The following is a 26352-nucleotide window of genomic DNA, read 5'->3' as shown; positions in this document are numbered from 1 at the left end:
ATTTACATAAGTTAATGGAAATGTGATAATAATATGAAAGTATCAAACCTTATGAATTTGAAGATAAACATAACTTTGGAAAGTAATGCCATTAACAAATGTATGCGCAATGTTTTCATGTATATATCTCATTTAATTAAGTTACATAAGATAAATCGACATTCGATTATCATTGTTTTGTTTATAGAATTGAGTGTATATTGAATATACACTCAATGGAAACTAATAATTGTGTAATTTAATTGTAACAGGGAATTCCTATTAAGTTTATGGCGGAATATGGGAATGATCTATTGGATGTTGTAAGCCTCAAAATTCCGACTGGTAAGACATGGAATGTCAAATTACTGAAAGAAAATGGGAGAGCATGGTTTAAAGATGGTTGGCATGAAATTGTGAACTATTATTCAATATGTCATGGCCATTTCTTGATGTTCACTTATGAAGGAATGTCTCGGTTCAATGTGCATATTTTCGACATGACCACCTGCGAGATTGAGTACCCTCTTGATCCTCAAGAAACCCAAGTTCCTAAGACCGTGACTGAAACTCACATCAAGACTAACCCTCGTCCGCCTAGCTCTTCATCAAAAGGTTCTCTGTTTTCTTACACCAAGTCTTATGCAAGGCCGCTTTACACAAGAATTTCTGATCTAATGTAAGGTTACTCAACTTTCTTGCAGAAAATGGGATGCTTGCTTTGGTTGGACAATATAAAAGGAAATTCGGAACTCTCACTCGTGAGCACATCAAGAAGATTAATTCTTATGAATTCGAGAATCCTTGTTTTACTATCATATTGCACCCGTCTTGTGTGAGCTGTACGTTTCGCTTGGTAAGAATAAACCATATAAATGAGATGAAGGGAGTAATAAGAAATAGTTCCTTAATTAAAAGTTGTTTTGATTTGGTGCGGCAGAATATACCACTGAAGTTTGCTGCGGAGAACTTGATAAAAACTCGAGGGAGTTGCACACTTCAAAATGCAACCGGTGATACATGGCCTATTCGATGTCAAGGCAATAAGCCAAGGTTTATGATGTTTTGTGGAGGCTGGAAGAAATATGCATTGGACAACAAATTGCAAGTTGGTGATATATGTGTTTTCGAGTTGATCAATGTTGTCAAGCGTCTGTTCCAAGTTGAAATAATCCGAAGCTCATCTAGAGTATCGGATGTTGAGGTTGTTGCTGGTCCGAGTAGTCCCACAAGATCTCCGGAAGAGGTGATTGAAGTAATATTGATTGACGATTAACTCTTGGAAAATGTAACGTTGTTTTTGAACTAATGGGTTTTGGTACATGGTCTGTTGATCTAAAGGCCATGAAAGAAAGCTCCTAGGAACTTATTTATTTTGGTTACATGTAGGCTAGCTTTAGCATCATGGTCCTCCTAGTCACGAGTCGGGTCAGAATTAGACAAAGTGGCGCGAGCCTTATCGAGCCAGGGATTGAAAGCTATCTCAATGGTTAACCAACCAATCCTTTGCGACCTTGCCTTGTTACTTTACTCATTTTTTGTTATTGAAGGGGCATTCAACTTGTTGACGGGTCGGATAAAAACAAATTTAGGTTGTGCTGAGATAAGAATGGGACTTTCAATCGGTTACAGTTCATGGCGAGTTCAATTCTATTTGGGTCATTATTATTTTATAGGTACATATATATTTTAAGGAATTTAAAGGTTAAAATATAAAGAAAAATGTTAATTTCTTCTTATTTAAATAATTAAGTTAATTTATATCATTCATAATTTTCTCTCTCATGACTCTCTCTCAAGAAAACCCTAATACTCGTATTGATGATGAGCCGTTTTCCCGCTCGATAAAAAAATTCAAAATGCATCAGACCAATGGTGAGAATACGCAGGATTCATTAATCTTCTTGATGTGCGCACGGGTCAGAGTTCCGAATTTCCTTTTGCATTGCCCAATCAAAGCAAGCACCCCATTTTCTGCAACAAATAGGCAAAAATAAGATAACCAAGGGTGAAATGCCGGCGCGAGTAGTAGCCCTTATCCGAGCAAAAATTCTTGTGTAAAGCGGCCTAACACAAGACTTGGTGTAAAACAATTATTTGGTAATCACTTTTAAAGGTTAAGCTAATGCCCATTTGGCTCTGCTGCTTAATATTCCACTTTTGAAATAGAAGGTGGTGACAGGCGAGATTTGAACCCGTAAACTTTCAATCACGTGTCCTGATATCATGTTAAAAAACCATCTCATCCAAAAGTTAGTTTCAACTGATTGTTGAAGTCCCAAAATCAGTTTTATAATCTTAACATTTTTTGTTTTAGACCTGATTCACATTATTAGAGTAAAACTGCCTCACAAAAGATAAATTGATGACCGAGAACATTAGATATAAAATTGGCATCAAATAAGAAAATAGAGAACCTTTTGATGAAGAGCTAGGTGAACAAGGGTAAGTCTTGATCAGAGTTTCAGTCACAGGGACTTCGGTTTCTTGAGGATCATCAAGAGGGTACTCAATTTCACAAGCGGTCTTGTCGAAAATATACACACTGAACAGAGACATTCCTCCATAAGTGAACACCAAGAAATGGCCATGGCAGATTGAATAATAGGTTACAAATTTATGCCAGCCATCTCTGAACCATGCTCTGCCATTTTCTTTCAGTAATTCGACTTTCCACGTCTTCCCAGTTGGAATTTTGAGGCTTACAACATCCGATAGACTACTCCCATATTCAGCCATAAACGTTTTAGGAATTCCCTGTTACAATAATTGCATTTATTAGTTTCCATCGAATGTGTACGCATGCAGTGTCCCGCTCATTTGTTTATCTTTGAATTTGCACAAAAACCAAAGAAAGAGGAGGGGTCAATTATTGGACGACTAGTATATCAAATTGAGTGTGTAGGAACAAATTGTCCATCAAATACATTCACAAAATAGAAAGGTGAACAATTGATTGAGACACCGAAAACAGAATAGGATAAATGACCGGGCCAGAGTGAGTAACCGAACAGCATCAAAACAAATAGTGTTGAGCAGGATATTCCTACCGACAGCTAGGACAATTTTCTTTGGATACCCAGGCAATTTAATGGGTTGACCCTAGGCAAGTTTCACTTTTTCATTCGCAAGTCGGAAATCGAACCCTGACCACCCAGCCAAGTTTGATATAGTGACGGAGTTAATGACATGCAATTCTACATACATAACATTGTGCGTAAGGAAAGCATATTTACTAGGTGTAAAGTGTAAATAGAGACGGAGTTAATGACATGCAATTCTATAAATGAAACAATGATATCCGAATGCTCGATCCTACTCTCTTAGATTTCATAGGGAAATATAATTGATTTTGAGACCATGATTACCATTAACTCCTAATATATTCCCTCCTTCTCGATCATTTGTTTACCTTTTGTATTCTTTATGAGGATTTAATCGGAGGTAAACAAACTATTGAGACGGAAATGTTGCTTATAGATTAGATAAAAGAGAGAAAACAAGATACAAACGTATAAATACGGAATTACGGAGTACCAGTTCATGAAGATCTCCTCGAGGCTCAAGAATTATCCTGAAGAAGCTGCGGAGGTTATGAGAATGATCATCAACTGCCATGAAGGATATTGTAAATCTTGCTTAGTTGTTTTTTTTACTGTTAAGTGTCTAACAAAGTTGTGTTTAGCGGAAGCTCCATTAGGTAAATAACAAGGCTTTTCGGTAGTAAAAAAATGAATCTTCTAGACGTTGAGGATGTAAAATGCATGCAATTCTTATCTGTCCAGATCATTTATTTATGTGTTCAATTTAACGGTTCTTATTTATTTATGTTATTTTAATAGGTAGTTTGATCATAAAAATGGTTTACACAACGAGTCACAAGGATTAATGAATAAGATCAAATAGTTCACCCAACGAGTTATAATAACTAATCAACAAGGATAAATGATTAGCACAGCAAGTCACAATGACAAGGGAAAATGGTTCATACGAGTCATAAGAACTAATGAAAAAGGACAGATGGTTCAAACAACGATTCAGAAGGACTAATGAATAAGGACACACGTATCCATTATACTCCATTTGTCATCCACTAACCACCACCACAATAGTTGGTCTCTCTTCATACGGCTCTTTTGGTTTGAAACAAAAAAATCACTAGATCTTAAGACCAATTTATAGCCAAGTGTGATCACTTTTGGAAAACAAGTTGGCATAGTTACATTTGAGTGAATTGACCATATAATGGTAACAAAATCTTATTTTTTGGAATAATGTAAATGGTCCATTTGAAACAAAAATCGTATCGCCTCATATAGTCTCCTCTTTTACCAGGTCAACTCGTAAGCCAATATATGTCTACGCATGGACACGGACACGAGAATAAATTAACTTAATAATAATTTAAATAAGGACAAATTAACATTTTTTTATATTTTAATCCTGGAATTAAAATATATATGCACCTATAAATTAATAAGGATAATGATACGGCGTAATCGGGTACCGCCCAATTTCTGCGCCACCCTCTCACATTCATCCTTTATTATTGGGGTCCCTATTTATTTTATGGGATATATCAATTATTTTGTGGATCCTCATTTATTGCATGTGAAAGGATGACGCCGAAATTGGACGACATTGGGTGGCGTTAACTCATTTTCCAATTAATAATAACCCAAATAGAATTGAACTCGCAATAAACTGTAACCGACCGAAAGTTGAGTGCCCTTTCAATGACAAAAAAAATGAGTAGAGTAACAAGATGACCATAATGCTAAAACCTACATGTAACCAAAACAAATAAGTTCCTCACAAATAGGATTATACATCCAGTTGTACCATAAGCATTGTACAACCAATGTATAAGAATCCGAGTTTATATGTATTTTTTTTTGAGCTAATTCAAAGTTAGTGTTTTTAATATGTAAATGGATGAGCTCAATATTTTCTATTAAAGCTCATATTCTTTAACATAAAGCTCGGATACTTTATCACAAAGCTCAGATTCTATACCGTACAACATATACAACTAGTTGTATAGTGCATGAATTGTAAGTTCCTAGGAGCTTTCTTTCATGGCCTTATACCATTGTTCCAAAAAAAAAAAAAACGTTACATTTCCAAGTGTTAATCATCGATTAATATTACTTCAATAATCTCCTCATCCGGAGATCTCATGGGACTACTCGGACCAGCAACAACTTCAACATCCGATACTGTAGATGAGCGTCGGATTATTTCAACTTGGAACAGACGTTTGGCAACATTGATCAACTCGAAAACACATATATCATCAACTTGTAATTTGTTGTCCAATGCAAATTTCTTCCAGCGCCCACAAAACATCACAAACTTTGGTTTATTGCCTTGACATCGAATAGGCCATGTATCACCGGTTGCATTTTGAAGTGTGCAGGTCTCTTGATTTTGTATCAAGTACTCCGCAGCAAACTTCAATGGTATATTCTGCAACCACCAAATCAAAACAACTTTTAATTAAGGAATTATTTGGTATTACTCCCTTCATCTCATTTATATGGTTTATTCTTACCAAGCGAAACGTACAGCTCACGCAAGACGGGTGCACTATGATGGAAAAACTAGGGTTTTCAAATTGATAAGAATTAATCTTCCTAATGTCCATACGGCTGACAGTTCCGAATTTCCTTTTATATTGTTCAACCAAAGTAAGCATCCCATTTCCTGCAAGAAAGATCATAAATAAGGATAAACAAGAATACAAGATAACCAAGGGTTAGTACTTAGTAGTGGTCCATATCCGAGCAAAAATTATTGTGTAAAGCGGCCTTGCATAAGACTTGCTGGTGTAAAACAAGTTTGTGGTAATCACTTATAAAGTTTTTACAACAATATACTTTTTGTTGTATACTCGTTTTACATTATTAGTGTAAAACCGCCTCACAAAAGATCAGTTGATGTCCGAGAACATTAAGTAAGAAAACAGAGAACCTTTTGGTGAAGGGCTAGGAGAACAAGAGTTAGTCTTGGTGTGAGTTTCAGTCACTGTCTTCGGGACATCGGTTTCTTCAACATCAACAGGGTATTCAATCTCGCAGGTGGTCATGTCGAAAATAAACACATTTGTTAGGCCCAGTTTAACCTGGTCTGACCATAACCTGGTCCGACTCAATGAAGCTGAATGGTTGAGACACAGACCGGACAAGACTAACTACTATCTGGCTGGTGAAGAATATTATGGCAAGAAGACTACTAAATCCTGGAAGAGAAGCCTGATAATCAGTATATCATAGCTTGGCGGATTCCTGAAAATAGCCTGGATTAGGCAGATAAACAAGAAATACGATTGTATAAGCTAAATAACCGTGCCCTATTCTCAAGGAAGACCAAGTCCAAACCTAGAACTATATAATCCGTGAATCTGGACGGAAAGAAAGGAAAAGGCTAAGGATTGGTTGAGTTGAGAACGGGTCAAGCAAGCTAATAGGAAGCATGCCCTATTATTCCGTGATGTTCCTACAATTTGGGGAAGAGGTTGCTGATTATAGACGTTGCTCAATATAAACGTTAGAAGGGAGAAAAATATAAATAGGAGATTTCCAACAATTGTAAAGTCATTCATTATTGCTTAATTTTATCTATACTTTATCTTTTTTACTCTTGAGCATTTGAATATTCTTTCAACATTGTGCCCGGTATATCAAAACAATAAAAACGTTATTCTTTATACTCATTTCTTTCTTTGTCATTTATTCATACCATTCTAATCTTATAGAACTAGATACCCCGATCACCATATAACTAAGCCGATCCCTCCAGAAAATCCTGCTAAAACAATTGGCGCCCACCGTGGGGCATCTAGTTCTTCAAACCAATAAAATTCTCCTTATTATCTTTCAATTAATATTCACACACAAAAATGGTAGAACTCGCCACTGAACAACAATTAGCTACGCTCGCCAAAATCAAGGAATTGGAAACAATCCAAGAGAAAGCAACTCAGTGAAGCAAATCAATAGGTCAAGGAATCGAGTCTAGCCTCAAGAAGAAATTGGAAAATCGGGCTTCGGGCTCCAAGACCGATTCAACCAGAACCCCATTCTCATCCATCATCAAAAACATAGACTTCTCTAATTTTGGAACCCCGGAGAAGGATACATTATCCGGCACTCCAACTATTCCCAATGATGAGACAAACAAAACCTGAAGCCGCAATAATGATGGCAATGCTTCAGAAATCCAAAAACTCCACAACAAAATAGAAAATATACCCGGAGTACCGGACCGTGGTCAAGTAGAAGTTGACGACTTTGCGGATTCACCCTTTGCAGATGAAATTGCAAAGATTGATCTACCCAAGAAATTTACTTGTCCCATCCATGAGAACCTATGATGGAACTTCGATTCACAAAATCATGTTGCCATATTCAAACAAAAATGTTGGTCGCCTCAATACCCAGTGAACTCAGGCAAGTCTCAGTATGTGCAAAGGCTTTGGCACAACCCCGATCAGGGCAAAGATTACAATGGTTCATCAATCTCCCAAATGGAGGTATCAAGAATTTTGCAAAATTGATCAATGCCTTCAATCAACAATTCGCAAGTAGCAGAGATATGGCCAAGAGACCAAGCAACCTGTTCAGGATAAAGCGACTTCAAGAATCTCTCAAAGAATTCCCCGGCCGATTTGTCAAAGAAAAGGTGGCCATTCCCGGATGCGATGAAGAAACAAAGCAGAGAAGCATTCGACAAGGAGTCCTCGCTGACAGGTGACATCTATGCAGATCTAACCAAGAAAGCATGTCCAACCTTTGCCACTGTCCAATCCATCGCCTTAGAGCATGTCAGATTAGAAGAAGATCTCAACTTCAGGACGAACTCATCCGGAGGAAAGCAAGGCTATGGACACACCAACAGAAAAGTTCATACCGAAAGGAGGCAATCCTAGATCGGACCCTATTCCAGGCCCGAACGATCCAAGTCAATATGACACAAGAGCATAAAGGTAACCTCTCTAGCCTCCCAACTATTCCTGAATATAACTTCTCCATTAATACTGCAGGATTAATCAAACGCTGGAAAACCTGGGAGATACGGTCGGATGGCCAAAGAAGTCCGACAACCCCAGAAGGATCCAACAAGATGGTGTGACTTCCATCGTGACATCGGACACACCACGTAAGAATGCATTCACTCAGAAAACAAGTGGCATATCTTCTAAAGAAAGGCTACTTGAAAGATATAATCCAAAGCAGACCAAAGAATAAAGATGAAGGACAAAATAAGAGAGACCCGGAAGCGGAGAGATCCTCCTCCTCCTCCTCCCATCTATGAAGTCAAATTCATAAATGGAGGATCGAAATCGTGGTCCGACCCAGCTCTCTGCGAGAGGATATCCAGGGAATCCAGACTTCAACCTCCTCCCAAGCCTCGTGTCATTGCTGCTATCACCTTTGATGACTCGGATCCGCAAGGAATATCGTCTACACCATGACACACTGGTAATCACAATGCAAATCGGCACGACCAAAGTATCAAGAATTCTGATAGATGGAGGAAGCTCAATCAACCTGGTGATGCTTGACGTCCTTAAAGCTATGAAGATAGACGAAAGCAAGATCATAAAGAAATCCAGCGTCCTGGTTGGATTCGGTGGAGAAACAAAAACACCCTGGGAGAAATCACCGCCTACCTATGTGGAGGGCGTGGCTTCATATGAGAGATTTGGAGTAATGGATTGCCTATCCTCATATAATGTAATCCTGGGCACACCATGGATCCACAATGTCAAAGCAATCCCATCAACATACCATCAATGCGTGAAAATTCCAACGAATGGGGATAACCACCATCGAGAGGAGAACAAAGGACTCGCTCAGAATGTTACACTCGGGCTTTGAAACCCTCAAAGTCGTAAGTCTCTTGCATAGCAATTAAAGTCACCTGTCGGGGAAGAATACATAGCACAAACACAGATGGAAACAGAGAAGTCATATTAGACCCACCCCGACAGAAAGTACTTGTAGGGTCGATGCACCCGACTCAATCGGACCAAATCGGGTCGGCTTTCTTAAAACTAAAATGTCTTGTTTTGCTTGGTCACATTTTGATATGACTGGCATAGATGCTGATGTTATTACTCATAAGTTGAACATTGACAAATCCTTTAAGCCTGTACAAAGAAAAGAGAAGAAAATTTGCCGCAGAAAGGCACGAAATTATCAACCAAGAAGTTGACAAGCTATTGGACATGGGAATGATCAGGGAAGTGATGTACCCCGACCGGCTTGCAAACGTGGTAGTTGTCCAAAAGAAAAATGGCAAATGGAGAGTCTCAGAGATTACACGACTTAAACAAAGCCCGCCCAAAAGATCCATTTCCCTACCACACATCGATGCAATGGTAGATGCCACTCGCAGCCACGAAATGTTGACATTCATGGATGCCTCCAGTTCAATCAAATAAAAATGCATCCAATGCAGACCAGGAAAGCACAGCTTTCATCACTGAAAGAGGTATATATTGTTATACTGCTATGCCCTTTGGATTAAAAAATGCAGGTGCAACCTACCAAAGGCTAGTCAACATGATGTTCAAAGATCAGATAGGAGACACCATGGAAGTCTATATAGATGACATGGTAGTCAAATCAAAAAAGCGAAAGACCATGTCAAAGACCTGGAAGTAGCCTTTCAAATATTGGAAAAATTCAATATGAAGCTCAACCCACAAAAATGCCACTTGGTCTCGGCGAGCAAATTCTTGGGCTACATGGTGACAAAGAGAGGAATAGAAGCCACCCTGAGCGATCAAAGCTATCCTGGAGCTAGAACCACCAAAGACAGTCAAAGATATACAAAAACTGACTGGAAGGATAGCAGCCACTGACAGTTCATTTCAAGATCATCAGAAAGATGCAAATCGTTTTATAACCTGCTAAGGAAAAACAAAGACTTCCAATGGACCCCGATCATCAGTCGCCTTTGAAGACTTGAAAATATATCTATCCTCCCCCTTTACTGGCAAAACCAGTCAAAGATGAACCCCGACAAGATACATTGATCCACAAAATCTTTGTCGGTGCGATCCTGGTCAAAGAAGCAGACGGACAACAAGACCACCTACTATGTAAGTAAAAGTCTACTGGATGCGTAAATCGGTATGGATTACTAGAAAAATATGTTTTAGCTTTAATAATGAGTTGCACAAAATTAAGACCATATTTTGAAAGTCACCCTATAATAGTTAGAACAAATCTTCCTATTAAGTCCGTACTTAGGAGACCGAATTGTCCTGACGAATGTGCAAATGGTCATCCAATTAAGCACATACAATATAACGTTTGAACCAAGGACAACAATTAAATCACAAGCACTAGCAGATTTTGTGGCTGATTTTAGTCCGACCCTAGAACCCGACCTAATAAAAGAAGTAAATAAACCGACCAAATGCGACCAAACAGACCTAGAATGGACCCTATTTGTCGATGGAGCGGCCAATACAAGGGGCACGAGCCTAGGTGTAGTACTAAAATCACCACAGGGGGATAAGATAGTACAGGCTATAAGTTGTGCATTTGAGGCTACCAACAATGAGGGAGAATATGAAGCCCTGATAGCCGGATTAAAGGTATGTATTGATCTTGGTGTGCAAAATTTAAAGGTACGCACTGATTCCCTTCTCGTCTCCAACCAGGTAAATGGCATATATACTGCAAAAGACCCCAAAATGATGCTTTATCTAGATGTTGTTCAGATGCTAAAATCAAAGTTTAAAAACTTTGATATTGACCAAATTTCCAGGGACTTAAATACCCAGGCCGATGCCTTAGCCGGCCTAGGGTCCAACTTTAGTCCCCTTGATTTTGACAAAATACCCATTGTGCATTTATTAGAACCGGCAATAAACAAACAAGATGAAAGTTTCCCAATCTACATTGCTAATTCTTGACGAAACCTTACTATGACTCTACAACAGGAATCCTACCCTTAAATAAGCAAGATGCCGAGCACCGAAAATAAAAGTCGCTTCGTATACTATTATTGACAACGTGCTTTTTAAGAAATCGCAGGCCGGACCTTACCTCGGATGCCGGAACCACAGGAAGCGAGCGATATTATCAAATCCATGAAGGATCTTGTGGAAATCACAAAGGTGGAAGAAGCCTGGCAAGCAAAGTACTCAGAACAGGATATTATTGGCCCACCTTAAGAGCCGATTGCCTGGATTTCAGCTCTAAATGCAAAGCCCGTCGATTCACGGACCATATATCCATCAGCCATCCGAGGAACTACATTCCATATCCGCACCCTGGCCATTTATGAAGTGGGGCATGGATATAGTAGGAAAACTACCTCAAGCACCCGGACAGAAAGTTTTCATGCTAGCAATGACTGATTACTTCTCCAAATGGATAGAAGCTGAATCATACAGGCAAGTCAAGGAGAAAGATGTCATAGCATTCATCAAACATAATATCATATGTAGATATGGCATCCCCTCTGAAATAGTATGCGACAATGGCACACAATTTGTGGGAAAAGAACAAGACCTTCCGTGCTCAATGGAACATCAATCTGCAACATCCACGCCAGGATATCCAAAAGCCAACGGTCAAGTCGAATCCAAGAATAACAAAGTGGTGATCACCGTATAAAGAAAAAGCTGGAAAGAAGAAAAGGTAGATGGGTCAAGAGCTCCCCCGGTCCTTTGGGCTGACGAACCACGCCTAAAACATCCACTGGCCAAACCCCTATTCCTTGGTCTATGGATGTGAAGCGATAATTCGGCCGAGGTGGACATTCCATCACCAGTGTAGCCTAAACACAACAACAAACAACATACCTCTAATGGAGGATAGCCTGGACTTAACGGAGGAGCTAAGAGATGCAGCAAGCATCAGATTAGCAGCATACCAGCAAAGAGTTGCGAGAAGCTACAACAAAACTGTCAAAGCCAGGGTATTCAGGGTAGGAGATCTCGTTCTCAGGAAAGTTTTCCAAAACACAAAAGAAAAGAATGCTGGCAAATTGGCCCCAACCTGGGAAGGCCCCTATCTGATTGATTCAATTGTTGGCCAGGGAGCTTATAGACTACAAACCCTGGACGGCGAAATGATCCCGAGAGCCTGGAATATTACACATTTAAAACTATTTCACATATAGAATATATCGCACAATCCAGGTATAACTTTTTACTTCAAATACTTCTTGCCTGGAACCTACATGTATGATACTTGCAATTACATGAATAAATGCCGTATATGATTTCTTCAATTTATATGTCCAAACACTTATTTATATTCTCATATTCATTTAGCGAAATCTTCAACACTTGTTTTACATATTGCATTTTAATTAAAACAAATCTCAAAGATTGGGGGCCACCCCCACCAAATATCCAACTGATACCCAAAATTCAGTTGCAAAATAGGCCTTTAAATACTGAGCTCAACATACAAGCCCGGAAAATCTATTCCTGAATTGTATGACATAGGTGGGTCATAAGCCCTCCGGACAGTGCAACAACCCCACCCATAACACATTAAATCGCTCGATCGATCGAATAATCGCCTGATCGATCGAATAACGGCCGATCCGATCAAAAATCGGCTCGATCGGTCGAATAATCGGCGAGATCCAAGACATATCCAACATCAATACCTTATCAAAACACAAAAAGAAACAAAACAAAGACCAAATATTTATTCACCCAAAATACTGGTCCCACCTAATAACCATCCATCCCAGGGACATTCCCCCTGGATGGGCCAAAAAATTCCTTAAAACTCTAAAAATTCATTCCAGGGACATTCTCCCTGGATAGACCAAAACCCAAAAGAAAAACTAAGTTATTTTTGAGCCGCAACCGACTCACAACCATCCACCATCTCCCGATCACCGGACTTTGCCTTGGAAGGAGGGGAATCCACTTCTTCTTCTTGACCCATGTTGGCCAAATCGGATATCTTGAGCATCCAGAGTCTCATCTCGGTCCGGATTCCAATCACCCGATCGATTCTCGGGTCCCTCATAGCATCAACCCGACCTTTTCCGAAGAAGTCTTGAGCCGCATCACCAACCTCGCCTCCACTAACTCCTTTTCAAAGAAGAAGCTCTTCATTCTTTTTCAACTGATCCCGCATTGCCCTTCTCGGCCTCCAACTCGGCTGACACCTTCTCGGCATTTTTTGCAGCCACCTCACAAACTATAGCAGCCCTGGTTGACTCCTTAGCGCCGCTAACCGAGATTGGAGCACCACTTCGTTACCCCTGGATGAGTGCAGGTCACGGTTTAGCTTATCCAGCTTTTCCTCCAAGCTGGTAACCTTGGCCTGAGCGTCCCTAAGCTGACAAGCAGTAGCCAGCCCAGCATCCAACCCCTGCGTACATACAAAATCAATTAGGCAAATACAAGGTAAAACAAAAAGCATATAAACTATAAAAAACAGATACAACTAACCTCTCTAGCACGGGAAGCGAGTTCAAGCACCCTTGTTACAAGAAGAGTCAGAATAGAAACCACCCTGGTAGACGAATCAAGGGTACTAGCAGACAACAGTTGGTCGCTCATCCTTACGAAAAACTCATCTATCCGAGCCCGGCATCATCCATGTCATCAATCCTAGCAGGCACCGCCTTATACTCCCGAGTGGTCAAGGGCCGGATAGGTCAAGTTTCCCTCCTTCCTCCTCTTCCGAATATCATCCTCTCTCTTCCTTTTTGAGCCTGGACGACCTCTGGTGACACTATCCTGGCGGATCTTGAGGAGGCCGGACATCGAAATCGGGATATCCAAAGTCTTGTCACTCCCACTAGTTTCCTGGCTCTTGGACTGCTTCAAAGCAATCCTAGCCACCCCGGCCTTCAAATCCTTGGCGAAAAGCTAGCCACCCTAGCGAGAAGACCTAAACACTGGATACATAAAAAATATACGTAAATATCAAACCAAAAAGCGACAAGAAGACAACGGCCAAAATAAAAGCATGCGAGAAGACGTACGAAAGAAGCGAGAACTAGGCTTGCCTTTGGGTACTCGACCCCGTCGTTTGGTCTTCATATACCGGGCAACAATTCCGCCCAAGCAGTGGCTGGCCAGTCCTCTCTTCCTCAGGAATGGCAAGGAAAGCATCTATCCTTGCAATAGCCTCTTCATCCAGAGGATCGTGATTCCAATCAGGAGCTACAAACATTACAGAAACAAAATATACAGGTAAGATTTATATACCTCACTCTCACTCAATATAACTGCAAAATAAGAATACAGGAAACCTACCACTCTCCAAAGGAGGATATCTCGTGTAATCAAAGCCTGATCCCGAGTCTCGATCCGGGATAAACAGGAAAGTCTTTGCCCAACTCTTGTCGTCTCCAGAATCCAGGTTAGTAATTAATGGAGTCATCTTTGACTTAATTCTCAAATTAAAACGACCAACAGAAGGATTTTTAAAATGATATAATGCCTTAATATCATTAAGAGTAATCACAAGATTGTGTTTAGCACATAAATTTTCTATGGAATGAACAAGTTTCCAAACCATCGGCATAATTTGAAAAGGTGACACTTCCATAGCACGGATGGTGTCAATCATTAAGGGAGTAAAAGGTAACTTACACCGCTTTGAATGCCCATTCAAAAATACAGAACCAACCAGGTGATACCCAGTTAGCCCTAATCGGACAAGACTCGAGAATCCATACCTCGGTCGATTCAGAATTATTTTCTTCTCCCTTAATATCTTGTCATAATTTGTTTTCAACAAGTTCTCTTCAGAAAGTAAGGATCCAAAGATTGAAGGGCGGTGAAAAAAGAATCCGGTACTTAAAAGCAACAGCACGAGCAGGAGGATCAATCTCCATCACTTCTTCTTCCCGGACGTTTACGAGTTCGGGCTCGCAGCAGCAGACTTTCTGGATGTAGGGCGTTTCTTTGCTCCCATGTTCTTAAGTGTTTGATTTATTATAGAAATTGTTGAGAAAATACAGAACAGGATTACTGAGAAATATGGAAGAATTCCAGAAGAATTTTAGAAGAATATTTAGCAAAGAAAGTGGAGGAAATTTGGTGGAAGATAATCTTGCCCTAAATACCGAATTTATAGAAAACCTATAACGGTGTGAAAACCCTAGGGATTGTAAAACACTCAGCATGACATCACCTAGCCGTTATAGTGTCCAACGGTAACTAGGAGTCTAAGAGTCATTAATTAAGTGTAAGTCTCTTTATTGTTTAACCGGTAAAAATTGACATTTCACCCCTGGCCTGACCCAGCACGGGTAAAATGTCAAGGGGCAATTGTTAGGCCCAGTTTAACCTGGTCTGACCATAACCTGGTCCGACTCAATGAAGCTGAATGGTTGAGACACAGACCGGACAAGACTAACTACTATCTGGCTGGTGAAGAATATTATGGCAAGAAGACTACTAAATCCTGGAAGAGAAGCCTGATAATCAGTATATCATAGCTTGGCGGATTCCTGAAAATAGCCTGGATTAGGCAGATAAACAAGAAATACGATTGTATAAGCTAAATAACCGTGCCCTATTCTCAAGGAAGACCAAGTCCAAACCTAGAACTATATAATCCATGAATCTGGACGGAAAGAAAGGAAAAGGCTAAGGATTGGTTGAGTTGAGAACGGGTCAAGCAAGCTAATAGGAAGCATGCCCTATTATTCCGGTGACAGTTCCTACAATTTGGGGAAGAGGTTGCTGATTATAGACGTTGCTCAATATAAACGTTAGAAGGGAGAAAAATATAAATAGGAGATTTCCAACAATTGTAAAGTCATTCATTATTGCTTAATTTTATCTATACTTTATCTTTTTTACTCTTGAGCATTTGAATATTCTTTCAACATTGTGCCCGGTATATCAAAACAATAAAAACGTTATTCTTTATACTCATTTCTTTCTTTGTCATTTATTCATACCATTCTAATCTTATAGAACTAGATACCCTGATCACCATATAACTAAGCCGGATCCCTCCAGGAAAATCCTGCTAAAACAACATTGAACTGAGACATTCCTTTATAAGTGAACATCAAGAAATGGGCATGACATATTGAATAATAGGTTACAAATTCATGCCAGCCATCTTTAAACCATGCTCTCCCATTTTCTTTCAGTAATTCGACTTTCCACGTCTTACCAGTCGGAATTTTGAGACTTACAACATCCATAAAATCACTCCCATGATCCGTCATAAACTTCTTCGGAATTCCCTGATACAATCATACAATTACTCTGTATTAGTTTCCGCGGAGGTAGTGTGGAAATACGGAATTAATTTCATTTTCATAATTTCAATTGTAGAAATTCAAATATTTGAATTTAATTCCAAATCCAATTCCAAAATTGCGTTTGGGAAACCCGTGTAATTGGAATTGACTTGGGCGAGACGGATATGGGTGAGGTCACTGGATGTTTTATTTGAAAAAATTAAATACTGTCATGGAAAATATTTGCCATCGGAAAAATATCATAAATACAAATATTTTGATGAAATTTGCGTCACAAAATAAAGTGTAAGAAGCAAGGGAATTGAAATGACGACCATATGGTAGGTATTTGAGATCCCCAAATTTTAACTAGCTATGAATTGATAAGGAACTGAGTCAAATTCAATTCCAAATTCTAGGGGTTTCCAAACACTTGAAATATCTCAATTACGGAATTGAATTTCAATTTAAGGTTCCCAAACATATGTATTCTTTGTGAAGATTACTTTAATCAAAGATAAATAAACTATTGAGACCAAAATGTTGTTTTTTATAGACAAAAGTATACAACTTTGGCTAAACAAAGGAAATGATTTCATACGTTTAATTAAAATATACTTTACATATATTGAACAAACGTATGAAAATGACTTGAAAGGAGAGAGTAAGACATTAGTTTAGTGTAGTACCAGTTTATAAAGATCGCCTCGAGGCTCGAGAATGATCTTGAAGAAGCTTGGAAAGTTACGAGAATGATCATCAATAGCCATGATGAACAATGCAAATTCTTGCTATATTATTTATCTTTTGATTTTCAAGTGATTAACGAGCTGTGGACGATGTGGATATAAAATGAATGCAATTCTTATAAGTAAATATTTTTCACTGCTGTAATTATTTCAACAAAGCACTCATTTACTAACAGCGGCCCTTGGCATGCCTTAATTGTGTCCAAACTGTTTACTAATTATTGAGTAGGAGTGTAAGACCATTGAACTTCCCTATAACACATCGGTCCTACTTTAATTACTGACTCTCGTTTTGCTCGAAAAACGGTAGAGATACGTTTGTTAATTCATTCTAAACTAGTCTTTGTAATTTTGATGAACTGAAACCGACTTGACTCGACTTGATACTAAACCAATAACTGATAGTAGCAACAAATTTAATTCTAAAACTACCTAAAATGAGCTGGTCTTGTCTAAGATGAGCCATATATGTCCACACGAGAAGGATAGAGGTAGAGATGTCTTAGGGTCGGGCCGGGCTGGCGGGGGATCAGGCCTTGAACTGGCCAGAGGGAGGGGCGAGCTTGGCAGGGCCGGGCTGGGCTCAGAGTATGTTTGACCCGGGTCAGGCCCCGTGACGGGTGGAGGGCGGGCCGGGCTGGCGAGCCTGTGTATTATTTTTATTTTTTTTACTAAAATGACGGGCCAAGCCAAATTGTCTAAAATAACGGCATAGGACGGGATCGGGTCAACCCGTGCTGATGTCAGCTCAGATAGAGGTGGTAATTTTTTTTTTTTTTTTTTTTTGGCAACTGGACAGAAAGGTTCCTAGGGCAAGCTCATGGCTTGTTTTGCCAATCCATGAGCTCTAGTGTTCTGATTCCTGCGAACATAACTAAAACAAAAGCAATGAAAAGCAGTAGAAAGAGAAGTGATTTCCCCCAAGATGCCTGAAATATGATGGTGTATGGTAGCCTTCCCCATCCATTGAGTTAGGAGCTGAAGGCAATCAGTGGAGACTTCAAGGTGGAGAATGCCAGCCTGTCGTGCCCACTTAATGGCCTCTCTGATACCTAAAGCTTCCGCTTGAAGGGACGATTCAGCCCGACCTCGCATAGATCCTTCAAATCAGATATCGCCCTCAGTCCCAAGAACCACCCATCCAAAACCTGCAAGACGCGAGTCGATCCAGCCGGCATCAACTAAAATACGTACCATAGAACATGAGGAGGAAAAACCAATAGAGTAAACAGGTCTCCCCATGCGGAGCATTTGAAGACCATCAAAATCCATCTGATTATCCTGCTCTTCCGGGCCATAGCCAGGCGAATGTAGAGTGTCATTGGTGCGCTTATTAATTGCCTGTAAGACATCCGTAACCAATTGGCGAGCTTTGGAGAAGAAAACCACAGGGTGAAATGAACCACCCTTAAAAACAATGTCATTCCTTAAGTTCCATAGGCTCACCAAGATCGCGAGAAAGTGGACAACCAGAGTAACCCCATCCTCCAACTTGTACAAATAAAGGATCCAATTTACAATCCAAGTTCGAACATCGAGTGAAGGAAATTGACCAACATTAATGCCCAGAACAGAACCCGTCCAAATCCGCGAGCTAATAGAACAATCCCGGAAAAGGTGGTCAAGTGTCTCTAAGGGGTCTCTGCCAGTGCCGCACAAAGCACAAGATGAATCCCAAGCTAAATCTCTTTTAACAAACTCACTACCCACCGGAAGCGACCCTGTAATAATTTTCCATAGAAGGATCTTCCAGGTTTGAGGGCCTGGGAGGTGCCATAACTTTTTCCTACAGAAAGGTTTCCAATCTGTATGAATCCGGTCTTTGTCCTTGCTGAATCCGTGCTCATTGAAGTACTCTTGAAAGATAATACCATACCCACTCTTGACAGTGTAAGAGCCGCTGCTAGTGAATGGCCAAAAAACCTCATCTTTCGTTCGAGAGCAGGAAAGGGGAATAGCAAGGATCTGATTCACGCTTTCCTCCGCAAAGAGTAAGCGTATTAAGCCTTCATTCCACCCACCATTGTTGAAGCAGATATCTTTGACCCGGAGATCTTTAAGGAAAGTAAAACTCTCATCCAAAAGGCAATCTTTGGGCTCAGGAGTTTGGCTATTAACCCATTTCTTGTCCCATACATTGAGATTTGACTCAATCCCCGGCTTCCAGCCAATATGTTCTCTTATAAGTTTTAGACCATGCATTATGCTTCGTGCCCCCCAGGAAAGGGACTTTCTACTACATAGCCAATTTTTGTTCTCAAGACCCCAAGGTCCCATGAGTTTCGCTCGGAAGATCAAAGAGAACAGTGATTTCTCATCGGAGATGAGTCGCCACGCATGCTTTGCCAATAAAGCCTGATTGAGGCAGTCCACATTGCGAATGCCTAGGCCTCCTTCCCTCTTTGGTAAACTGGTGAAATTTCTACTACACCAGTGAAGACATTTACCTGATTTACTTACAGCCCACCAAAATTGTGACAAAAGGGCATTAATCCTTTTGGTCACACTTACCGGCATTTTAAATACCGATAGAAAGAAAATGGAGAGATTTGATAGGACAGAAGAGATTAAAGTAAGTCTGCCAGCTGGAGAGAGAAAAATCCCATTCCATGAAGAGATTCTTTTAATCACAGATTCCACAAGACCCTTAAAGACCTCCTTTTTTGATTCCTGAAACTCAGTCGGAAGGCCTAGATACTTTCCGAAACCTTTATTGTGCCTAATGTTGAGTGCTTTCAAACAAAACCGCATCCTCCGAAGCGTGGTATTTGGGCTGAAGATGATCCCCGACTTGTCCTCATTTACAACTTGTCCCGAGGCATTACAGTAAGTATCAAGAATACGTTTTAGATAGCGGACAGTCATACCTCTGTCTTGGAAGAAGAATACAGAATCATCCGCAAAAAAGAGATGTGTTAAGGGAGGTACACCACGACATAGCCGAATACCTTGAAATTTTCCTTCCTTTTGTGCACACTCCACATTGCAAGATAACACCTCCATGTAGAGAATGAAGAGATACGGCGATAGAGGGTCACCTTGTCGAAGGCCACGTTGTGGCTTGAAAGACTGAAGAGGAGTCCCATTCGGAAGGATTTCATAACTTACTGAAGAAACACAGTTCATGATCAAGGTAACCAACCGCTCCGGGGAACCAAATTTGAGTAACACAGCGTGTAGAAAATCCCACTTGACCCGATCAAAAGCCTTGCTCATATCTGCTTTAAAAGCCACCTTGCCAAATTTGTCGCGCTTATGTGCGTTCACCTTATGAATCGCTTCATGAGCGAGCAAAATATTGTCGCTAATACTCCTTCCGGCCAGAAAAGCATTTTGATAGTCACCAACGAGGTAACCCATAACTTTCTGAATACGATTTGTAATGCATTTGGTAACTATCCTCATGAACACATTACAGAGACTAATCGGGCGGTAGTCCTTCACTTCTTCAGGGTTATCGCATTTGGGAACAAGAGTGATGAAAGTGCGATTCATTTCCCTAAGAACAAAACCTGAATTTAAAATGGAAAGGATAGCCTTCGTGCAATCCTTTTTCACAAGGTGCCAACAACGCTGGTAGAAAATAGCCGGTATACCATCCGGTCCAGGAGACTTCATCGGGCCCATTTGTAAAACGGCCCGACGAACATCCTGAGCCGTGAAGGGCTTATTCAGAGCATCTGCATCATCATCCGTGACCCTCTTATAGACATTTGTTAAAATTTGAGTGAAGGAAGAGGGAGTTGCTTCAATGACCTGCGGGGGTTGTTGTGGTAGAGAATAAAGACTGATAAAAACATCCTGGAAATAGCTACTAATCTCCTCTTGGTGATAAGTCCAAGATCCATCATTGCGTTTAATGCCCAGGATATGATTCCGACCCGCTCTCCCCTTGACCCAATTAAAAAAGTACTTCGTACATGTGTCGCCATCCACAACCCAACGCAGCTTAGCCCGCTGCTTCCAGTAGATAGCCACCGCCTTCGCGAACTCACGCACTTCAGAGTTAACCAGGTCATAAGCTTCACCCCCGTCCCCAGACAAAGCTAGGTCGATACCATGGTCCAAACGTTTATCAAAATCATCCCATGTACCAAGCCATTCATTTCGTTTATCCAAAGCCCAATGTTTCACACTTTGTCGTACACGGGCTAGTTTCCTGGCAACACGAAAAGCAGGAGAGCCCATATCAGGAATATGCCACTCACTTTTAATAACCTGAAGACAATCCGAGTAATCCAAAACCCATGCGTCCAATTTATATGGTTTCTTCCCAGTTGATTTGGTAAGGTTGAGGTCCAGTTCAATAGGTGCGTGGTCCGAGATCTGAATCGGATGATGTTTAATACCCGTCTCAGGAAACATGGTGAACCACTCTTTAGATCCAAGAGCCTTCTCAAGTCTCTGATAGACTCGGTGATCACTTTTTCTATTGTTACACCAAGTAAAACGAGGCCCCTTGAAAGGAATATCGATGAGCTCATTTCGTAGCTTCCAACTATTAAAGGAACAAGCACCGCGGATGTAGGAGTTACGAGTGCTGAATTTGTCGCTTCCAAAATCTACTTGATTGAAGTCTCCCACTATAAGATACGGATGCGCTAACTTGTTTAAAGAAGCTTCAAGAGACTCAAAGACCGTCTCCCTTAACTCAAATTGAGAAGCACCATAGAACAACACGAGATACCACAAACGCCCATTAATCTTTTCCACTAAAAACACCATGAAGTTATTACATGACTCAATAAGACTCATTTTGGCTTCTTGTTTCCAGCCAACCCATAATCCACCCGCAGTACCTTGAGCATCAACACCGGCGGACATAACAAAACCAAAAGGGCGAAATAAAGGACTAACACTATTTACATTACATTTGGACTCGATTAAGAAAAGGAAATCATAATAGCTACTACTACTAAGCGCTCTTATTTTAGGAATTGTAGGGGTGAGCGCATTATTAAGACCCCTACAATTCCATATTAGATCATTCATGGCGATAGAGGAGGTTGTGAAGGCCCAACCTCCGCAAAGCCACCATCAAAGTTCACCGAGGAGTCAGATTCAACCATTTCCTCATCATCAGTATTTTTAATACAAAAGCTTGCCACCTTGCCTACGTTCTTCCTTGGATTATCAGCAGCTTCTGTTTCCCAGCATCTTTTCTTTGCCAAGTGACCCAAATAGTCCTTAGCTCGTCCCAAAGAGCTCACATAATCAGAGTTGACCAACCCATCTTCAACCTCAGTGCAACACTTTCTTTTCTTAGCCCTCTTGACAGATTCCTTTAAACGGGAGCTCAGAGCAGAATGACAGTATAGATCAGCTAGACCCATGCACCCATCAGAAGTGCCATGGGCCTCAATATTAGCAATTATTGCAGCTTTGTTTCCCACAGCAGGCACGGGAAAGTAGTTGTCACCTGCATACTCAGAGAGACCAGTGACAGCAGCAACAGAAGTTCCAGCAGCTGTAACTTCAGCTCTCTTCAAGAAATCTTTCAGAGGTAAGAGAGACGAGGAGCCAAGATCAAGTTTTTTGCCCTTGTTTGTTATAGCATTTGAAGAGAAATCACACTTAGCAGAGTTGAGGTTTAGTATGTCAAGAGTACCAGCTGTTGAAACCTTACCATCATAGCCCACCGTTAGCACCAGATCAGTGTTAACACGTCCAGAAGAATGGTGAATGTCGGCAGATAAATGTTGAGTATCAGCAGGAACAGAGTTGAAACTTTCCCCAGAAATTAGATTAATAGCTTGTTGAAAGCTAGAAGAGTCTTGGGTAGCAGTATCCCAATTCAGTAAACTTGTAGATTCAGAATTTCCTTGAAAAGGAGTGACAGTGGCTTCATCAGATTCAGAATCACTAATGTAAATAACCTCATTTAAAAACTGGTCAGCTTGGTGTACTGCATCAGAGGTCACAGGAGTAGAGAGCCCTGCAATAGGGTCAGCAACCAGATTTCCAGCAGCAGCAGTAATCTGGGCAGCATGAATGCCTTCAGAAGAGTCTTCCTGAGCCACTGTCTGAACCCCATCAGCAAGGGTTCCTTGAGTATCAGCAATCTCATACTGAGTTGTCTCATGATTCCCAGCAGCAACTTGAGCACCAGAAGCAATCCCATTCTGATCCATAACTTGATCCCCAGCAGCAGCAACATGAATAATAGTTTCATCAGGTTGATGATACCTGATAGGCAATCCACCAGGAGGGGGGTCAAAAGTTTGATTGAAGCCCCTGTGGTCATCATCCATCCTGGCCCAGTCTAAGTCACTCTCCACCCTATTCTGAATTTCTTCTTGATGCGTTGATCACGGTCAAGAGCTCCACTCAGGTCACCTTACCCAGCATAGATTAGGTAAGGATCATTTTGTTGCATTTGATGCAAATGATCCAGCTGAGCCATGTTAATATCTCCCTGATTATCAAATTCATCCCCCACACTGTGATAATCCTCCTGAAAATGATGATCCTCATCAAGCCATCCCCCTGCACCAGGAATAACCCCAGGAGGGTCCCAACTCCAGGTTCAGCTTCCTGCACATTCTCTTGCATTTCAGTATCCTGATGCACACCAGCAGCAGTGTGAGTTCCATTCAGGTTTTCAGAAGGACCTCCCCCTCCCTGTGCATCAGTCATATTAGCATCCCCCACTTGAACAGAACCTTGTGCCTGTCCCTGCCCATGAGTACCAGCACCTCCCAAATTTTCATTTTCTATCTGAAAAACCACATGACCGCAAAAGGTTGGGTTGTAACCGCAAAAACCATTCCTGGTAGAACTCTGCCCCCCGGAGTGATGCCCAGGTTGAAATCAATAACGCGTTCAGGTGACTCCCTACCATGCCCATTACTCCTATCTACCCCATTCCTCAAACGAACCTTGGAATTGATGAATCTAGTAGTAGGGGGGTAGCTCTTAAATCTAGGTTAAACATGGTGTGATTACTATGTGACTGAAAAACCACAAAGCCCTTAGACTCTACTCTATCCATCATACCATTAACATGAGAAACAATAGTATGGACACTTTCCCTGCATTGGGTCCCCTTATGACCCACCTTGCCACACTTAATGCAATATTTAAATATTTCTTCATACCGAAATTGTATCCAAAGTAAGTAACCTCCCTCCATTGCTAGGAAAAACCCAGGCATGAGGGGTTCATTCAACTTGATGCTAACCTTAAGTCTAAGATAATCATGGTCTGGGACCATATCAAAAGGCTCCACAAAAAAACGATGACTCAACAACTTACCCGCAATATTAGCTACCTCAGGAGTTAAATACTCAAAAGGCAGACCGCAGACCCGAACCCAGACCTCAGCAAAAGGAAACATGACCGTCCTTGGTACCGTATCCGGGTACCAGCGAGCAAAAACCATAATGGCCCCTTCAATGGTTGCAGTGCTTCTATCCAGAAGTCATGCCCTATCCTCATCGTCCTCACAGTAGAGGACATAAATTTCCCCCATTTTATAAGCTTCCACGCGCCCTTTTGTTTGCCATTTCTTTCTGATAATGTCATTGACCATTTATGCCTCAAAGAGGCGGTAATCAACAAGGAAGCCCAGTATGCACTTACCCCAGAAGTCCCTAGACTTACCAAGCTTAGTGGGGTCAACATTCATCACACCCCCTGACCTAGGGAAGTGCCAGAGATTGATATGAAGTGGGTTTGAAGGTTGGAAATCAGGGTTTGAGTGTGAGTGATGATAGTTTTGATGGTTATAGAAGTTTTGATGAACATCCACCCCCTGCACATTACCATTGTTAAGATCCTCAGAATCCCCAAAACGCCCAAATTGGGTTTCGAAGTCCATTTTTGATGATTTTGATTGAAGTTGATTAAGGTATTTGAGAAGTAGTGTTTGAAAATATTCTTTTTTGTTAAAGGATTCAGAGGGAAGTGAAGGGGTTGAAGGTGGTAAGAATATCATCTTACCATTTATAGTGATTAATAGAATCCCAGAACACCAAACGTTTCTTGGCAAACACAGTTGATTGACAGTTGAGAGGAGAGAATAACTTGAGCCACCCAAAATTAAAAGCCCAATTAAATGAGTAGCAGATCAATGATGGAAGAAGATTAATCGATTTTTGAAGGATTCCCAGAAAAAGCAACAAGCTGAAGAAAAAATCCCCAAAAAACCCCAATTAAAGTCTCCCTTTTGTAATCATTTGCAATGAAAACCCTAGCAAAGTTAATTGAGAAACGAAAGATTTAATAGGGATAGACTTTTCAGAAAAGAAGATGAAAAAGACCCAATAAATGGGAGGTTAGAATTGAGAACTGTGAAGAGAAGAACTCCCCTTTTCTTGGGAGAAGAAGCTTAATAATGATTATACTGTATGTACCTATGAATCAATAATGACCCAAATAGAATTGAACCCGACATGGTCGGTAATATCTCGATACAACCTAAACTCGTTATGATCCAACCGATCACCAACCCGACTGGCCCATCGTGAATATATATATAGTTTCTTTGAGTCCCGTCTAAAACATGGGATGCGGGAAAATATCCAACGCATTGCAAAATGTAGGTACACACTTGTGAGTTGTGACTTAACCATACGAACAAGAGTCCTTATCACACTAATCTCGTGACGAAAACAACCACGAAATCTAGCATATTCCATTCACATACGTAAATAATAAATTAACTTAATAATAATTTAAATAAGAACAAATTGACATTTTTCTTTATATTTTAACCTTAGAATTAAAAAATGAAAAATGTAAAAAATAAAAAACTAATTTTACGATTTTGCGTCAAAGTGTAAAGGATAGATATGTAATTTTATCTCTCGATTTCAAATAAAATTCCAACTAAAACTAATTTATATAACCTAATTTATCTATCTTAACCTAATACGAGTATAGACTAATGATCTTATCTTCATCATTGTTGTTATAGGATCTTCCTGACTTCTATAGAAAAGGCCCTTCATCACCTATGAGTAATAGACTACGTATTTGTATGTAAGGCCGAGGCCCATTTATTTGGTTTCCGAGTTTCTCGTTTTAAACCCTAAGTATGCGTTGTACTATAAATACGGTTTTCTTATGAATAAAACGTATGAATTGTCCCTTATTCTTCTTATCATGGTATCAGTAAACCAAAACACAAAAATTAAGATCATAAATTCCAAAACCCTAGCCGCCATGACTGTAGGCGACTCCTCCGATTCCAAAATTGAGCAGTCGTCTCCTTACTATCTTGGTCCTCAAGACAAACCCGGCGACTCCCTCACCCCCGTTCGTCTGACCTTAGAAAATTTTGATGAATGAGCACACGATGTTCGCGTCGCTCTTAAATCTCGTCGTAAGTATGTATTTGTTAATGGTACCATTAACACCCCTCAGGCCCCTTGTACTCAGGATGATTGGGAAAGCATCCACTTGATGTTAGTTTCTT

General features: G+C 40.5%; 3 protein-coding genes across 3 annotated transcripts in view; all 3 read right to left on the bottom strand.

The window, feature by feature from the left end:
* Nucleotides 1-1843: 1843 nt before the first annotated feature.
* On the bottom strand, nt 1844-3597 carry LOC141654948 (B3 domain-containing protein At3g18960-like). The gene is made up of 3 exons (XM_074462055.1): nt 3517-3597; nt 2397-2736; nt 1844-1953 (listed from the first exon to the last, which is right to left on the bottom strand). The coding sequence occupies exons 1-3, from the start codon at nt 3595-3597 to the stop codon at nt 1844-1846; spliced, it is 531 nt and encodes a 176-aa protein (XP_074318156.1).
* Nucleotides 3598-5065: 1468 nt separating this feature from the next.
* LOC141656942 (B3 domain-containing transcription factor VRN1-like) overlaps nt 5066-26352 on the bottom strand; it is a 35982-nt gene continuing 14695 nt past the window's right edge. The window contains exon 4 of the mRNA XM_074464035.1: nt 5066-5198. Coding sequence (XP_074320136.1) covers nt 5157-5198 — 42 coding nt within the window. The 3' untranslated portion in view covers nt 5066-5156. The remainder of the gene's footprint in view (nt 5199-26352) is intronic.
* Nucleotides 12645-26352, bottom strand: part of LOC141656940 (uncharacterized) — a 362888-nt gene continuing 349180 nt past the window's right edge. Inside the window, exons 4-7 of the mRNA XM_074464032.1 lie at nt 14237-15981; nt 13963-14143; nt 13454-13875; nt 12645-13343 (exon numbers count right to left, since the gene is read on the bottom strand). The gene's annotated coding sequence lies outside the window, so the exon portion shown is untranslated. The remainder of the gene's footprint in view (nt 13344-13453; nt 13876-13962; nt 14144-14236; nt 15982-26352) is intronic.

The sequence above is a fragment of the Silene latifolia genome, chromosome 5 (genome assembly GCF_048544455.1).
Source record: "Silene latifolia isolate original U9 population chromosome 5, ASM4854445v1, whole genome shotgun sequence".
Classification (NCBI taxonomy): domain Eukaryota; kingdom Viridiplantae; phylum Streptophyta; class Magnoliopsida; order Caryophyllales; family Caryophyllaceae; genus Silene; species Silene latifolia.
Note: the sequence above shows the minus strand (reverse complement) of the source record. Positions and strands in the feature narration are given on the sequence as shown.